The sequence below is a fragment of the Agelaius tricolor genome, unplaced genomic scaffold (genome assembly GCF_023055355.1).
Source record: "Agelaius tricolor isolate 1412-34295 unplaced genomic scaffold, bAgeTri1.0.p SCAF_1, whole genome shotgun sequence".
NCBI lineage: Eukaryota > Metazoa > Chordata > Aves > Passeriformes > Icteridae > Agelaius > Agelaius tricolor.
The window spans coordinates 6,842,691-6,861,315 of record NW_027269261.1 but is presented as its reverse complement, the minus strand read 5'-3'; the positions used below and the strand labels follow the sequence as shown (position 1 = coordinate 6,861,315).

The following is an 18,625-nucleotide window of genomic DNA, read 5'->3' as shown; positions in this document are numbered from 1 at the left end:
TTTCTAACAGTTCCCTGTTTTATTGCAGTACATCAAAGTAGGTTAATATTAAGTGTGTTACCAACATAAAATATTGGTGGTAAGTCATTTTTACATTGTTGACTGTTCCACCTTAAATATTTCTGTGCAAAAGAATCTACATCATTGTTCTGTAGCAGAGAATCTCTTACAATGTCCCCTACAACATTGAGGGCATTAAACAAAAGAGTGAGAAGAGGCAAAAAGCAGAATTTTTTCCCCCACACGCACACTTGTCAGCTTTTATACTCTAAAACAAAAAAAGTGATTACATCTATGCCATGCAAAACTGTACAATAATATTACAATGAAAAACCTAAAAAACATATTTTAAAAATAAATGATATGAAACTGTCATACATAAAAAGGCAGGTATAGCAACACTGGTTTGTTTGTGGATTTCTTCCCTGTAGATGACTGTCTCAAATGGAGAATGAAAATAGGTTGTACTGAGCTGCAGCTGGAATGAGAGGAGCTGGAATTCAGACTGGAAAGCCTGCAGCAGAGCGGCCTCTGGGGGTGTTTATCAAACAAACTGTGAACACAAAGTGCACAGAAGGGGGCTCACACTTTGTGTTAGTGCAGAAAAGTTGTCCCATTTCCTCCATGGAAAGGGCTCGTGTTCACAAAAGAACCCACAGCAGGAATTGCTATGTGCCACTTCCATTCTCAGACTAAGGCTCAGGAGCTGGGGGTACTTGCACTGCAGTAAGTTTTACCCTTAATGCATTCATAAAATGGAAAAGGAAATTTTTTTCCACCCAAGAGCATGTTTGTCCTGTCATTCAGGGTCTGGCCATGCAAACAGCACAGGGCCAGAATCTGTTTCTGTGTTAATAATCCAACTGTTCTGTTTGGAAGGGCTGACACACTGTGAACCAGTTAGGTGCAGTTAAACTACATTTCTATAAATAAACTATGCTTTTTGGACTTTTTTGGTATGGCAAGACCCTTAACTTCCCTCTGCCATGTACCTGAGAATAACACACTTGGGTTGTAACTTATCAGAATCAAATCAAAGAGAGAACATTCCTGACTCAGTTTTGAAACTCATTTAAATGGGCAAAATGTTCATTCATAACAAGCCACAGCAATTAATGGAGGGGAAAAGAAGCAACTATTTCACCACAGTCTCAGGAATGTTCTTTTGAAACCACCAGCTGTCTTCTACAGGCCAAAGGCAAGAGAGAAGAGAGGACTGTAGCCCTGCTTTTGGGTTTATGAAATGTGGGAGGAAACCACATACCTGTGTGTGCACACGTGCAGGGGAAAACTATTTGCCAAACCTATTCCATCCTATAACCTGGAATCCTTAGTAGCTGCCTGAATCTGTTCAGATCCTTGTTGCCATCAAAATAGAGGAAAAAATTAAAGGCAAAACCCCAACAACCCATCTGTTCAAGCACTGTCAAAAATGCAAACAAACACCTTCAGTCTCAGCCAAAAGGAAAAAACCCAGCTAGAAACACATCCTGTGTACAGAGAACATGTGCCACACTCAGGAATTCAGGGGGAGGGTGTCAGAAGGGTTTCTGCTCCCAGAACAAAATGCAGCCCTCGACATGTGGAGTTGAAGCAGTGCTACAGTGCAAAGGAGCAAACATCAAACCTCAGGAGACAACTGCCCTGGAGATACCAGTCAAGAGTCTTACAGTTCAAATGACCAAGTTACTTTTCCTAGCCCAGTGAGTCTTTAGAAAGCTCAGCTGCAGTATGCATACCAACAAAAAGAGATGAGTGTGGTTTCAAATTGAGTCTGTAACCAAATGGTCCCCAAATATATAAAACTATTGAAGCCCTAGGACAATTTTTCTCTTTTCCAATAAATGATGTGGTCATTTGCTTTTCAACTGAGAGAACAGTTGCTGTTTCTCTTCTGAACAGACACATATAAAAATGCACAGGACCAAACTAATGATTAAATAAATCCTAGAGAAGACTGCTGAGGCTTGGGCATTGTAGTGTACAAACAGTGTGGGCCTGTGGAGCTCTCATCCTCTGAGCTTAGTGTTGGAACACAGCTGACCTATGCTCTGCCTGAAAATGCCAGGGGTTGGTATCAATAGATTGCAGGCACTGGAACAGAGCAAACACAGGGGTTTACTCAATTTAATGTTTGCTAAGTGGTGGCTCTTCAGGTTCCATTTTCAGATAGAGCTTTAGCACAGCTGCAGAAAAATAAAGTCCATGGAAAACAATCCTGTGACCCTCTCTCAGGGGACTGCCATGCAGGCTGCTCTGTCTTTAATGACTACTGTTTAAATGCCTTCTCTCAACATCAAAATAAGATTATTATTTAAATACAACATACAGTAAATACAAAACTAGTCTGCAAAGGCTTTGAAAAGTGTGTGGACATGCTTCACCAAAACAAGGGAATTGTGGGGAAAAAGCAGTGCCTATACTTGAAGCAATATGCAGCCTTTAAAAAGAAGCTGATGTGGAATTTCAATAATGCCAATAATGCCCTGCCTATCTGTCCCTCAGAAATACATAAACTTTTCTGGGAGGAATTACTTTCAGATGCTTTGCTCTTTGCTAAAGCTTTTAATTTCAAATGCCAGGCTTGCAAAAGTAGTAGGTTTGAAGTGAAAACAAACAACACAAGCAGCTTGCTACTCTGAAATACCCAAATAGGAGAGAGACAGGCTTTTGATATGATGGTTCCTACAATAATTTCTTGAATCCCTGTCCCAAAATAACACTGAACGAACTTAAACTTGGATAAGCCTCTTGATTCAGAGTGAAAGAGAAATCTTACCTAGGAGACCCAGCACGATTAAATGGATTAGATGATCTGTGTCTTGTTCCCTATGTCACATTTAGATCATACCTGGAAATTACTGTACATGGTTTGAACTTACCTACAACTTCTATTAGGGAAGACAGAAACTGCAAAACTCCAAACACCTCTGTGTGGGTGAAACTCTACATAACTGCTGACTGCAAGAACACAGAATGGTTTAATGAGAGCCATAACAAGTTTCCAAAACCCACAAACCCCAATAGTCTAAATACAAAAAGCCCTTATGTGTTTGAGTATGGTCATAGTATGAAGTCAGCAACAACACTACTGGGAAGAGAGGCTCATCCCAAATGAAAAGCACAATCTGCCTTGCTAACTAAAGAGAAGAGACATCTTCCTCTTACCATACATCTGCTATCAGTCTCTCATTTATTCTGCTGACTGGGTGACCACTTCAGCTTTTTATTTATTTTTCCAGCTTCAGCAGGCTCTGCCTTCCACTGCAATACTTCCTGCCCTCCAACCTGCCCTGCTTTTGGAACCAAACAGCAGGTGAGCACATAGAAACAACTGCAAATTGCACAAACCCGCAGCACAGGTAGGGGGCAGAGGAAAACCAACCTTGCCAGTGCAGCAGTTGTGGGTCACCAGGCGTCTCTGACTACCACAGTGTGAACAGTGTGAGGTCAGTCTTCAAGGTTCTTTGTTGCTACAGTGACAACAAAGCCAGCCAGGGCCAGCTTTGGGCTAAGGGCACTCGTTTGGCTGATGTGTATTAGCAACCAGTATTTGGTAATGACTGTAAGAGTTTGCTGTTTAGGGATGGTCAAGGAGGTGTGGAAGACTGCTCCCTTCTGAGTTAAACCTGCTGAAAGGCTGACCCAGGGGAACAGTTTTCCTGCTGAATCCAGCTGCACTGAACTCCCTTGCTGCCTGAAGGACCTCTCCTGTAGCTGCTGCAAGGCTCCAGCTCACAGGTGGCACGCACGGAGCCAGGGCAGCCTGTGGCTGGCTGTTGGGACAGGGCCTTGCTGCCAACTGTTGTAGTTTCTGAAAAGGATGGGGACTGTGAGCAAAACAGGAATTACAGCTTCAGTTCTGCTACTGAAGGCCAGAAGGAGAGAAGTGTAGTGAGAGCACTGCGGGGGCAGTGCCGCGAGCACACAGAATCTCTGTCCTGCCGGAGGTTTTAGCCAGGCCTCCGAGTCTGTAAATCACCGAGCATGAAAACAGGGACAACACAAATCTTAAATTAAAGGCTCTCTTAAATAAGCATCCATCTTCTGCTGCATACACAATGCTTTTTTTCTTTGAATATATACATACGTATTTTACTCTAACATCTGCGTATTTATTTAAACTCTGTACTGTAGTAAAATATGCATCATTTTAATCAATAAGGATTTGCTGGCGACAATCAGATTGACATTCAAACGTGGTGGCTGAAAGCTTTTATGTGCCTCTGACATACTGATCATTCCCCATGGTGGGGAAGGGGTCTCTGTGCTACTTTTGTACAGTACAATGAGCTATTGTATGAAAACAAAATCCCTCTGAATTTTCTCTTGTTGACACTGGTCTGGTCTACTTATGCTACCTTTTGGGAAGTGGAAGGGGAGTGGGATAAATATGTCTTTAAAAATGAAGCAGCTGTAACCACAAAAATGAAACCATTACTAATACAAATCTACAGCATCTGATATTTACCAACACCCTAGCTTTGCTCATTTGCTGCTGTCAGATCTGGGGAGGTGAGGCAATGCTGAACGGTGCTGAAGGCGACCAGCTTTTACCTTCCTCTGTACCCCACTCCCAGATCCTTTTCCGACAGGGAATGGGGAGGGTTAGGAGGATGAAGGTGAGAACTGGAGCAAGTGAAGGGGACAGCCATGGGGACAGCAAGCTGATGTGATGCCATATCTGAATGCTGAAGCAGTTCATGAGTCCCAACTCACGTGGTCAGAGCTCTCCAGGGAGAGGCTCTTGGTCTTGTGAGGAGAAACCGGGCTGGGAGGGCTGCTGAGGTTGGAGCTGTTGGATGCCGTCGAGTGTCTCGGAGAGTCAGAGTCCTGCAGCCCAGAGACACACAGGAACACCAGTAAGTAACAGGACAGCAACTCTGGGGGTCACAGAGTGTCCCAGCAACAGTGGCTGGATTCAAAGGCCTCTGCGGATTTTGCTTGTGTCCAAAAATACTGAGGGATCTTTTTTGCTCGCAATTTCCAAGGAGACCTGAGATTAAATGGTCAGGTCACTCTGCTTTCAGCAGGCATAAGTGATACTGACATAAGGACAAAGCACCAGTGGGATTCTGGCAGTCTGTGTGTTGCCAAGGCTGCTTGGCCAGCAGAGTGTGCAGCTACAACAGCTCCTGCATTTTCACAGATTATGATCAAGATGCTCTTGCACTAAAATGAGAAATTTTGTGGCTTCATCACAGCTTCCTCTTCTATGTCAGCCCCAGGGTATCAGTTCAATCATCCTATTGAGTTACTTGGATCTTCCAGAGCACTGGAGAATGCAATTCTGAGCCTGAAGTTGAACTGACAGCTGCCTTTCAGCTTCCACTGGCAGGATATATCCAGTATCATGAAAAGCCTGTGTGATCTCTTATTTTCACACTCCTTGGTAAGAAAATGGGTTGGGGAAGTTTTGTAGGCCAGTGTCAGATTGAATCCTCCTATGTAAAAGGATTTTGGCTGGAGGGACTGAGTTTAGCACTGGGCAGGATTTCAGTCCTATCATAATGATAGTCTTGACTGCACCAAATAGAAATTATTAAATCATTTTCCTGCTCTAAACAAAATTATAATTCTTAAATTGCCTTGTTAACTTCTGAGTACAAAGTGCCTCCTGTGAAGTGGTTGCTAAGATAGCTTAGGAATCTTTGCACATAAAGGCCAAAAGGAATATCAACACTTCAAGCTGTGATATGCCACGATCAGGCTGTTACTCTTCTGGGTCTGTGTTTCAGGGAGCCTCGCTATCCACACATCTCCAGCTAAGGAACTTGGAGAGCTTTTTCTGCATCCTAAATACCTGCACCAGAGCTGACACTTTGGCCAAAGCCTTTTGTAGCTTGAAACACAGGAAATCCATCTCTCCACTGTCAATGACTCCCAAACTTGTAGCTAACCCCATGAGAGGATTGAAGTGCCTCACCTTTATCCACACCTGAAAGGTTCCTCCTCCTGCTGCAGCCACTCACCTCTCGCTCGTAGTCCCTTGTGGGAGCATCACTGCCCTGGTCCAGCCCCCCTGAGGACAGGGACCCGTCCGAGGGCGATGCCATGGGCTGGCGCTTCGCTCCGTAGCTCCCTCCCGAGAATTCCCTGCGCAAAGCGCTGCCGTTCTGTGCCGACGATCCTGCAACACAGGGATCAAGCTGTGTTACAGACAGAGAATCACAGAATAACGAGGTTGGAAGAGACCTCTGAGATCATCGAGTCCAACCTATGCCCTAACACCTCAACCAGACTATAGCACCAAGTGCCATGTCCAGTCTTTTTTATCTTTGCAATAGAGGCAAGAGAGGCATCAAGAGCTACACACAGCTCAGCAACAAAATTAACAACCATGGAGTGTCATGGACATATTTTATGAAAAATACTTTTGCTAGGATCTTTTCTCCTGAGAAGCTGAGAGGCCTCAGGAAGAAAATGTAAACAATGGTTATCTGCTGCTGTGGAATGCAACAGGTGCATCTGTGATTGGTCTCATGTGGTTGTTTTTAATTAATGGCAAATCACAGTCCAGCTGTCTCGGACTCTCTGGTCAGTCACAAGATTTTATTATCATTCCTTTCTATTCCTTTCAAGCCTTCTGATGAAATCCTTTCTTCTATTCTTTAGTATAGTTTTAATATATCATTTTCTTTTAATATAATATATATCATAAAATAATAAATCAGCCTTCTGAAACATGGAGTCAAGATTCTCATCTCTTTTCTTGTCCTGGGACCCCTGTGAACACCACCACAATGGAGCTTGTGAACAATTTGTCACTGATTTAAAACACTTGAGCAGGAGCAAAACAGTCCCAGGGCTAAGAATGTAATTTGAATTCTAACATCAATTGAAAAAAACCTGACCAATTACGAGTGTGGGACTCTCAAAAGCACTACCTGCTTATTCACGTGCTCCTTTGAAAGCAAGACTAAAATGCTCTGCTGGCCCTTGGCAGCAACACAGTCAGCCATCACTTGGGAAAATCCTCATCCAGCGTGGAGAGAAGGAACTGCAGGCAGCCCTTTCCCTGAAACCCTTGTGCCCAGCCCCCAGAAGAAGAGAGCTCAGTTTGCTTACGTGCTGCCAAGCCGCTGCTGGCGCTCATGGAGCGTCCCGGCTCCGTGCGGGATTTGGTGATCGACGGGATGCTGACGGAGCCGCTGAACACCGTCCGGCTCTCCTGGGGCCGCAGGTTCTGAAACGCACACACACACCACACGGTCACTTATCCACCGCTGCCTCAACCGTGCAGTTCTGTCTTGTAAGGCCCCAAAACACAGGAAAGCCCCGACCTTACCAGAGCTGAGTATCTGGGCAGCAAGTCAGCAAAAATTGCAAAATAATATTCTGCAGTTTAGTGCAGAGACTGGCAGCACACGCAACGCGGCAGTCAAGTGCTGAATTACATGGACATATGCAGGGAACTGAAAGAATACACGGAATAGTCCCAGAATTTCCCTGAAAGGATGGCTTGCAAGCCTAATTAAGCTGCTGTAGATATATTCAAATCACACTGCATAAGGCCTTTTTTCTGAACACAAGCTTCCAAGGATCTAATTACAATTTCTCTTTGATGCCATCGTCTGTGCCATGATTGTGTAAGTTGATACAATATCCAGGTTAATCCCTAATGCTTGCAGAGTTATTAATAGATAGTGGATCAATCTGTATAGCAATTACTTATGAAATTCCAAAGGTGTTAACAGCATCCCTCCAAACCTACATTAGCTGAGCCAAAGTGAGAAGCAGCCTCCTGTTTCCAGCCTGTACAAAGAGGAGGACCAGAGCACATGCCACTGTTTTTCTACATATTTTAATTATCGCTCCTGTTTTGAATCCTGAGAGTTCTAGTGTGGCTTTCTAAACTAATCATTTACTGGACTGAAGTGGTCCTTTACAGAGGAGATAAACCATAACTTTCCTACTTAGATATGGCAGTTCCCCAAACATAAGCTGTCTCTAAAAGAAGGTGAAAGAGTACTTTGAAGTGAGTTCTGGGAGATTTTATTTCTGCTTCTGTTAACCTACAGCTGACCTTAGGGGAGAAGACCTCTCAGATTACTTAGCCCCTCTCTCTGTGTATGAGCTGGCTTACCTGCCCATGTGTGTCATTTCAGCTCTGGCTAAATGTGAGACCTTGTCCTGCTCATCAATAGAGTGTGATTTGCACTATTAAGCCAATACCATTAACTGGGACTAGGTTCAGGGAATCTTCATAGATGCACAATGTGAAAGAAATGCAGGTAGCTCTAAGAATTACTTCCTTTACCCTCTACAGCCCCCCCTCTGCAGTAACTGTTTCTTCCTATTTGTATTTTATTATTTCCCCATCCTCACACTGAGAAGAGTAGCCATATATAAAGCAATAGTTGCAAGTGCAGTGCTTCTTTAAACTAGGGTGTTAATGAAAATTTCAGATCAGAACAAAGACTCTACCCCACAAGGATATTCTCAGAGAACCTTGGTACTACCCATGTCTCTATCTGTATTTTAAAAAGGATAATTAAATTGAGGCTGCGTAAGAAACAGATTTCATACAGGTCAGACCTCATCAGATAAATTTTACCAACCTGCTGCCAAATCCAGTCTTACAATGATCCTTGGAATCATTGCTCTGACAGGCCCCTTTGATCTTCAGGCAACCCTTGGCTTTTCATTCTCCCAGGGTGCCAGAAATGGCTGATTTTTAATGTGCAGCAAATAAGAATTAAAATCTCTCATCTGTTCCCAGATCTCTCACAAACACCAGCAAAAGAGAATCAGAGACCTTACCAATGAAAAAGCTCTTTTTACTTCTCCCTTCTTCCACTGCTGCACCATGAGGATTTATACCTAAAGGCTTGAAACAGTCTCTTAAATTATTTGTGGGATACTATCGCTGTCTCTTGCTTAGCTTCCCCCCTTCTTTTTTGTTTTTTAATAACCAACCTACTTTGCAGTACAAAATACTGAGCTGCTGCATTTTTCCCACGTGACAAACTGAGATGCAGAGTTTGAGCATCCTGGCTGTACCTAAACCATGGAGGGTCGTTCCCCTGACCATACAGAGAGGAAGGGAGGGATGAGTTACTGCTGTGTTTTGAGAAAGAAAGGAAAGCCAAGTGCAGCACTGGCTTAGTACACTGGGGCTGCAAGGCTGGTATAAACCTACAGAGGTTCATTTTGCAAAGAGAACAATTCTGTTTAATGATAAGGTGATTAACCTCCTTCACAGTGACTGGGCAGGCAACATACAGGTACCAGGGGAAGGAGGGAATGCATGGGTGCACAAAAAAAGACTCATTTGTTTTAAGACTGTGCTCTAAAGATGATTATTTTTCATGCCCTCAGTTCGCAACGTCCATGTAATTCCTTGTAGGAAGTCTCTCCACAAGCAAATCTTTCATCGTTCTTTGTTCTAAAAATAAAATAAGCACATGCCAGGGCTGCTGGCATTTTGGACCAAACCTCCTGGAAGTGGTGTGCACATGATGCAGGAAGGGGATTCAAAGGAAAATAAACAGCGGTTATTAGCGGTAGTTATAAAGCAGCACAAGGCAGCAGGTTAAAAACACAGAAAACAAAAGGAAACCTGAGCTTGCTTTAGAGAGACAAAAACCCCTCATTTCGAGCAACAATTCAAATCCTAGCAGGAAAATTCATCCCCACTGCTGGACCAGATGGAGAAAGATGAAAGAAGTGGGGGAAAAGCAGCAGCAGAGAAGCTGCTGCTGAGCACAGTGAATCACTGTGAAACAGGGTGAGAGGCCCAGATTATTTGGGTGCATCCCATTCCAGCTGGAGAGTGGAGTTGTGGGTGCAATCAGTGCCAGGGTTACAGAGCCTCTGCTCCTGCTCCAGCTCCCTGGGGACCTTCTGCAGCACTGGGATGAGGGACAGGCTCTGACTGGACAGGTACAGCACCCACAGTGACTGCTTCTGTTCCTCTGTCCATTGTGCTGCTTGGTCTTGCTTTGGGGTTTGTTTTGTTCTAAAGTAGTGCTCTGTTCATCACACTATAAAACTCAACTCTCCCATGAAATAACATGACAGACTCTACTTTAACAAGTCATTTTTCAACTCTCCTATGGATTCCACACTGTCCTGGTTCCAATATCCAATCCTACCTGGGACCATGGCACCCTTCTTACACTAACATCTCCAAACACAAAGGGAGGATGGATAGACATGAAACCAAACTCATAGCCTGCCTTTCCATACAGCTTCCAGCACCTCTACCCTCATGCCCCAAAGCAGACAAACACTTTTCCTCACACAAGACTAAACCTCTAGTGCTCTAAGGAGCTAACAAGGCAGGATCTTGACACTCCAGGTTGCCCACTTCACTTTTTTTCCCCTCCAGTTTATGCTAGGAGGCTGCAACATTAGGATGAAGGATGCTCCTAGAGAAAAAAATTGAGAGTTACTGTCTAAAGCACCAGGGGTCATTCCTTACTGATCCCAGGGAGACTACTCACATGAGAAAGGGAAGGTAGAGGGAGGGTCACAGTCCGGTGACACATCACTGCATGTTAAACACAGACAATTTTATAGCACAGTTGGATTAAAACAACCCTGTCACAACCAGAACTGAAATACAGCTTCAGTGACCCTATAATGACCCTCTAGGAGAGAAACAGCTTTCAATTCAACTTAACAGTATTTTTTTTGCATTTCAACAGAGCATTCCTCTCGTGTGTTAATGGCTGTGACAACTGGGACTCACAGCAGTGACACATGACCATGCATGTAACCAGTCAAAGCTCAGCTGTGCAAATTGGTTTTGGAGCCATAAGGAGAAGATTTATTTTCCTCCTGCATTTTTCAATTCAGTCAAGTGTTGGATGCAGATATGTTTCCAAAACCTTCCCAGTGACAGGGCTCCAGCAGGGCAGCCCAGAGGCACTGGAAGCAGCCTGGCAGTGAAGGTTTGCCAGAAACCAAGAGCAACGTTCCCATGACAGCAATGGGCATGGCCTGGACCCACACAAATCCTGAGCAAACAACAGCATCACACACATCTACCTACAGGTTATTCCTGATTTATCGGTCCCAGGCAGAGCTGCAGGCCCCAGCATGGTACACAGCTGTGATGCACTGCAGGTACCTGTGTGCCTGCTTCACTCTGGTTTGGATTTCTACAGGACACAGCAAACCCCAGGCAGGCAGACCTGGATGCACAATGCAAGAAAAAAAAGGAAAGACCACTTCCATCCCTCCAATCTACATTGCAACTGGAAGGATGCCTAAAGAACAGCATCCTACCTCAGTTTCTTCCTAAAACTACCAGGGTTAAGAGGATCTACATCAGCAAGTTGTCGCCATCTTTAATTTTTATCCTGTTTCTACATGTTCTAATTTAACTTATTTACTTTAACCTAGAAACTGCCTGAGTCACTAGTTGTGTCTGTCCCTTTCCATCAGTGTCCAGTACAGTGCACAAATTCTCACATTCCACATGAATTCATCATAAACAAACAGGCTGAAAACTTGGTCCAACATAGACAGATCCAGAACCTCTTCCTAATTCAACCTGGTATGCAGCACTGTGACTGCTGGAGGATGAACACTGGGAAACAGAGTAGTTCTCATTCAAAATTCCCACATCCTTCCTGCTGATTAAAAATTTTATTCTCATAGAAAAAGGTTCAGCCCCAAACTCATCTTTTTTTTTCCTAAGGCCATGAAGTGTCTGTTTCTTGTCAGAGCTGTGGGAAGACCCCAGCTGATAGCAGAAAGTAAATTGTCTGGGGCAAAAGGAAATGGAGGGGTGAAGGAACAGCTTACAAGGGGTTTTCTCCCACGTTAATAGCCAGGCAAAAGGAAAACCACACAGTGTTAGTAGAGTGAACACCTGACTCAGCCATTCATACCCTCAGAGTGACAAAGTCTGGAGTACCGAGGACAGAGCGTGGAGGCGGGGAAAATGCAGGGTGTATGGAATCGTAAGAGAGGAATTTTTCAGCTGAATTAACAGTCATGTGGTAGATGTGCTCAAAGTTGCTCGGAGAGGAGATCAGACGGGAGTGATGATGAGGGAATTGATAAGGGGAACGCTGCTATCAAAGACAACAGAGAGAGAAAGCAATGAAGGATGGTTGTACAGGTTACACCGGCACCAGCAGTTCCACAAGAGCAGTGAGACACAGAGCAGGGACAGCAGACAGCAAACCCTGCTGGCTGGCAGCACACAGGGGCTGACACTGCCACCCCCAGTGCTCTGAGCACCTTCCTGACACAGAGTCTGATGGGCTGCAGCCCTTGCTGTTGGCTAAAACATTAGAAACAAATAAAACTTTTAACTCATTGGGAATCGATTCTAATATTTATTATTTTTTGATATTTCAAAGAGCACCACAGTTGTAAAAGGTGCTTTACAGACAGTTGAGAAGTATCAGTTCCCTGCCTTGAGGAGCTTACAATCTAAAATAGACATAACACAAACAAAGGAAGGTGAACACAGGTGAGGTGGTGTGGGGAGAAGAAAAGATGAGCATACACAGCAGTTAGAGACTGTTAAGAGATTTCCTTCTGTTATTCATGCAATTTAGTGATTCCATTAAAATCATCACCCGTACAACAAACACAGAGTATTTCCAGCAGTGGGAGGAACAGTGTTTCCACAGGGTGGGGACACAGGCTGTGTGGGAAGGTGAAGGGGTTAGTGTCAGACCACTGGGACAAGTCTCTCTGCTGACAGGTGACCAAGGCCCATGTCCTGCTCTGTGGCACTCACATTCTCTGAGCAGAGAGAGACATAATTCTCTCTCACAGGATTTTTCCTGGAGAAGCACAGAGAGAAGAAAACAATTCTTATCTCTACTTGCTGCTCCTGTTGTTTTTGCACATGTGCAATGTGTTAGGGAGATTGTGATTTGTCAATTGGATTCTGCTGAGGATTGTTTTGATTTCTTGGCCAATTGGCTCAAAGCTGTGTCCTGGCTGTCTGGAGACAGTCACGAGTTTTCTTTAGCATGTATCTTTTGTATATAGTATAGTATCTCTTTAATATAGTATAGTATAATGTGATATAATATAGTTTTAATAAAGCAATTGTTCAGCTTTCTGAATCAATGGAGTCAGATGCCAATCATTCCCAGAGTTGGAGTCACCCTGTTTTTACTACACTGCTCCACACTGGCTCAATCCTGACAGTGCCAAGGGGAGCCAGCACTGCCATCCCTGCAGAGGATCAGGCCCTTCCTCAGCACATGAAGTGTGAAAACATTGGGAAATTCAAATGTTTGTAATAGGTCAGCTGAGCAGTGTGCTCCCACAGCGTGATGTAAAGAAGGAGAGGGGAGAAATAACCCTGCAAACTGAACAGGAACACTTTCTAATTCATCTCTATGGAATGTGCTGACCCAAGTGCTCGTATCATTGAAAGCCATCTAAATCCAGATTTAATGGAAGAGATTTTCAAGGCTTGGTTTCCCTCCCTGTGCCGTCTGCACATGCTCAGTCAGCCTGCAGTGGGCTGGTTTCCTATGGATACCAGTAAATCACAACACCTTTTCTCCTTTCTAACTTCTAAGTTCCTCTTCCCCTCGTCCAACTGATTTCATCTCCTTAAAACAGGTATTTCTGAGTAATATTAGAAATGTTAAGACTTAAAATATAAAATATGGTAAAAATATAGCTTACCCCTCCACTAAACCTAAGGCACTACTTTTTGTATGTGGAACGTATTAAAGTCTGGAAGAACATTAAGTCACATCCCAATACATATTATATCAAACATTATTGTTACTGTTCTCTTCATTTCAGCTGGTAAAATCCAACTTTTTTTTTTTTAAACACATGGTTATTATGAGGCTTTGCCTGTTAACCAAAACATCAATTACCACATTATGGCATATAAGACATAATATACATTAAATTGTTCTTAGTAACTTTAGCAGCATCTAAATATCAGTACAAGAAGCCACCATTCCAAAATGGTCCAGGACAGCAGACTTTGCTGAGTTCTCTGCAGAGAACTGGTAGCAAAGCCAGCTACATTCCTAAAAGCCAATAAGGGAGATATGGCAGTGTCTAAAACCACAAGCTAAAAGCAGAGGGTAGGCCAGCTGCAGATCATGGAAATATTTAGCCAGCATTCATGAATGTGAGAAAGCCACGATATGGCAACATTTTAAAAATGATACTCCATGGAACTTTCTCCATAGACTCCACCATTAGATGCATGCATGGGGTTCCCATTTTCTTTAAAGAATACCAAATATAGATAAGTATTCATTTACTTTAAAAGTTTCTCAATTGAAACAAGCAAAGCTTCACACATCATCTAGAATGGAAGTAGAATGGCTCATGTATAATGAGGTCAAACTGAAGCATAATGTTCAAATATAATGGCAGTCAAGACCAGCTTTTGTATATAAAAATACTTAGGCATGCAGAATATGAAAGCAAAATCAATCCTGTACATCTGATGTACACAGAGAGGTGGTCTGTGCTGCAGTAAGTGCAGTTCCAGATTTCAGATCTTCACTACAAAGGAGCATCCACGATAAAGTGGCTTCAAGGGACAAGAGGGCAGAAGGGAGGCCAGACTGTACGGCCAGGTTAATTGGTGACAGGCTGCTAGGGAAGAAAAACATGTAAACAAATAAGTTTGGGGATACACTAACAGGAACCATTCCAAATTGTACAAAACAAGACAATGACCCAGATCCACAGCAATAAAACACAAATATGTACTGATTACTTCTCTGCTAATAGGAAACAACAGCTTCTGGTTTCTGGTGTGTTGCAGCCCACAGATTTGTGTGCCAAAGCCAGACCATGAGTGCTCACCATGAAGGAAAGAAGGATGCAGATTTACAGTTGCCTGAAACCCCCTAAATCTGATGTCCCTCTGAGCCTTGGCCATAGTTCTGCCCAAACTCCAGGGCTCTACTGAAGTCAAAGGTGTCTGTTCATGGAAAGAACAATGTGGGACTAGGCCAACAGACTGCAACTTCCACAAACACATCAGAGTGTCTGGTGCATACCAAGAAAACTGGAAAACACTGCAAACAACACACAGAGAAAGCATCTTTCTCCCCCATGTGGCTGCACCAGCAAGGGCAAACAAACAGGTGAATATGTACACAAACAGGCACCTGATTCAACACAACAAATAGTGCAAAAGGGTTTGAACACTCCCTCTATTCCAGTTACAACACAAATTAAACTCTCTGCAGCTGGTCTTTTAAAAGACACCATTAAGACAGTGGTGGGCAGAGAGCAAGCAGGCTCTGCATCCACCAGGCCAGGCTTAGAGTAGCACAAGTGCAGGTCCCCTGCTGCCCACAGACACAGCCCAGCCACCCATCAAGGGCCATCACTACCAATCCTAACTCTGCTTCTCTCAGTTCTTGGCATATCCCCTAAAAAAGGCAGTGAGGCTGAAGTGGTTAGTTTTTTTCTGATTCACACTGCATCTATGAAGTGAATATGTGTATATTAATGAATAAATATAAACACATACATATACCTAAAACTGTCATTTGCTTTATAAAGTTCACCCATGTGTGCTAGATAAAAGCTGGGCTGAGCTGGCTATTTAGCTTGTGACAATCTCATTCAACACAGAGATTAAAATATCTATTCTCTATTAAAACCTATTTCTACCTAAGGTCCCTTTTGCCCATACAGCACTATATTGACTTCTGTGAAAGCTCAATGCTGGGTGAAACATTTCTATTGGTAGATCCAACCAAATGTGAAGGTGCTCAAATAAAGCAGAAGAAACTGCAAATGAAAAGTCCCACTCCACTCTCTCATGCACTTCTGCATTCCAGTACTCCATTAAAAAAAAAAAAAAGTTGTACTACCTAAAATAGCTGGAGGAAGAGAATTTGAGAAGACTGAGTATTAGCCTTGCACTGCTTGCTACCCCCAGCCTCAGCCCCAAAAATGCATTTTACCATTCACTTCCACAAACAAGAACAGGCATTCCCAAAGTAAAGTGCTGCAAACTTTCCCAAAGTTTGTTAAAAATAAATACTTTCTCTTCTGAACCACACTAATCTATTAAAAAATACAGAGGACATGTTCCAGCTGCAAACTCAGGACACACACTCAGCAGCACAGAAACCCCCCAGTTTTCCACCTTTTGGGAATAAGGTATGAAACTGGTGCAATAATTCCATGTCCTGGAAAAGGAACCACCATACAGATAAACTGTACACAGGGTTGGATGATTATTCTTTACCTTGTGTACTGATTCTCCAGGAAACATCCTTTGTTTCCATGCCCTCTTCTCGTTCTAAATTTCCTTCCAGTAAAACATTAGACTCTATACATAACCTCAAATGCCCACACAACTCCTTTTCTTCTATTTCTGTGCCTGAGAAACAAAGTTCTTAGTCTGGAATGGATTAAATGGAAACTCAGTCCAGGCAAATACCTTACAGGAAGCTGTTGGAAAAGAAAAAGCTGCCTGGACTGAAGTTGCTCTTGACAGAACATTTATTTCCTAATTTCAAGTTACATTTTCAAATTCACACACTTTCAAGTCCCGTGCTTGATGCAATTCTGTACCAATTAAGTGAAGAATACAAATACAACATGACATTGCAAGGAACTGATGGAAAAATACACAACAAATTTGCTTTGTCTTGCAGCAACATCTCCCAGCATTAAGACTGATACTTACTTGCAAAAAAGGAGGTTTTAATAATAACTTTTTAAAAAGAAGCTGCAGCAGTGGAACAAGTGCAGGAATCAACATTGTACACATTTTTTAATTCTTCTCATCACTTTTAAGTGTGGGAAGTGACCCATGAATTATTTTCAAAGCATCATATTGATTTGCAATAGCACAGTACCAGTCCTAACCTGAAACAGGACCTGTGAGCTAACACAAGGCAAGTGCAATTAGAAAGGGTTCAAAGCTGAAAGCCATTGAGAGATGACATTGTTGAAGAAATTATGTAAAATCCCCTTCTATAGATAGAATCATTCTTTGTTTTACATTTGTCAGATGTGGGGCTTGATTAAGAGTCCCTGCAGCTTTTGAGTGCCATGAACTTTCAAATACTGATGGTGTGACACAGGAATACTTCTGCTCTACCTATAGAGGTAGCAGATTATTTTCTCTGCTTGAGAAGAGCCACAAATATTTTAAAGAACTTACCAGAGATGGAGAAATGAAGAAAGGCTTTGATCTACATCCTGCCCTGAAGCAAATGATCATTCTCTGTCTAACATGAGACACATGCAATCCTGTATCCAGGTGAGACACACCTGCCAACATCTCTTGGATTTGTCATGTGTTTTCTAGAAACAGTTCCTTCATTATGTGTTCATTTATAAAAATACACACAATCCAGTACTGTTTTTTTCTCATTACACCAAAACTATTTGTTATTGAGAGGCTTCTCAGAGTGTGTCTAATACGAGCTTTAAAATAAATCAAAGTGAAGACTTTACAGTCAAGTTCAACATAAAAATACCATTTCCTTCCAAAGTGAGGTAAAATGAGCATCCAATGACCAGAGATTAGGCTCCTAAACTCATGCAACTGCATGTTGAGCTTTATTTTCCAGTCTTATTTTTGTTTCCTTTGCACTTTTCAGCATCTACTTCCTGTTTTCTGCACAAACTCCAAGTAGTACCAATGATAATAATTTTAGACAGCAGTTCTGTGCTAATGCCTGAGTCTTATGCTGGAACAAATTTCATCTGTTTTTATCATAACATCTCATCTTTCTTACAGTGCTAATTAGCATCTTCTGAATCACATCTGTGTCTTTGTGGATGTACTTAGAAAACAATACAGAACACATAAAGACACAAAAGATGCTCAAGGTAGCTTGAAGCAAGCAGCACAGTACTTTCTTATGAGCAAGTATTAATTAGTCTTTAGCTCATCACAGATTTCAGCAACTTCCAAGTGATTACTTCCTACATGAGATCTTATGGAAATGAACATGTGCTATTGCACATTTTCTTTTTCCATTTTTCAACTTAAAAGCTTCATTTTTATGCAAGAAGTTCTGTTTCACTGAGACTACTTAATTTGGAGAGAACAGGAAAGATAGCACTTGGCATGGGAAGAAATTTGAGCAGTACACATCATTGAATTGCTACAGGAAAACAGGCTGTGAAGAAATAGGCAAAGTTGGTGCTAAAAATGGGAGGAGAAAAAAGGAATTGACCTCCAGTTCACCGAGAAGGGAATTTCTCTTTCCATACCCACAAAGAGCACAAATCATGTAAATTTTGCACCTTCATACGGGTCATAAAAATTATCATCAACACTGTGAGGCCAACCTGGCATTAGGCACTCCACTTCCTCCTCCTCTACTCAGTGCTTGTCATGCTCCTTGCTTAAATATCATTACATACAGCAGAGCATTTTTACTCCATTCCCCTTGTTACACTGTTCCTGATAGGAAATATGTCACTGATTACACATTAAAATTGCACTTGTTTTTCTCTCACTTATTTGCAGCCTCTGCAGCAGTCAGTCACTCTCACATGTCCTTTTGTACTTACCATTGGGAGGTCTTTGAGAATCTGTATGCCATCTCCTGGACCCATATGTGCTATGTGGTTAAAATTAGTTGGGTTAGAAATTAACTTATTTCTCATTTCTGGATCACGTAGCATCTCCCTGGAAGAGAAGATACTTTGTTTAGGTATTTCCTTTGAGGTGAGGATGGGC

At 42.7% G+C, this 18,625-nt stretch overlaps 1 protein-coding gene across 10 annotated transcripts in view; it reads right to left on the bottom strand.

Annotated features, from left to right (window-relative positions):
* Positions 1-18,625, bottom strand: part of CDC42BPA (CDC42 binding protein kinase alpha) — a 183,019-nt gene continuing 164,394 nt past the window's right edge. For 8 of the 10 annotated variants that reach the window (XM_071421537.1, XM_071421554.1, XM_071421564.1 and 5 more), the window contains 4 exons: positions 18,457-18,574; positions 7,069-7,186; positions 5,973-6,130; positions 1-4,833 (listed from right to left, as the gene is read on the bottom strand). In XM_071421537.1, the coding sequence (XP_071277638.1) occupies positions 4,702-4,833; positions 5,973-6,130; positions 7,069-7,186; positions 18,457-18,574 (526 nt within the window). In that variant the 3' untranslated portion in view covers positions 1-4,701. Of the gene's footprint in view, positions 4,834-5,972; positions 6,131-7,068; positions 7,187-11,843; positions 12,030-12,282; positions 14,554-18,456; positions 18,575-18,625 lie in introns of those variants that run through there. The other 2 variants (XM_071421620.1, XM_071421610.1) reach the window with 2 other exon arrangements.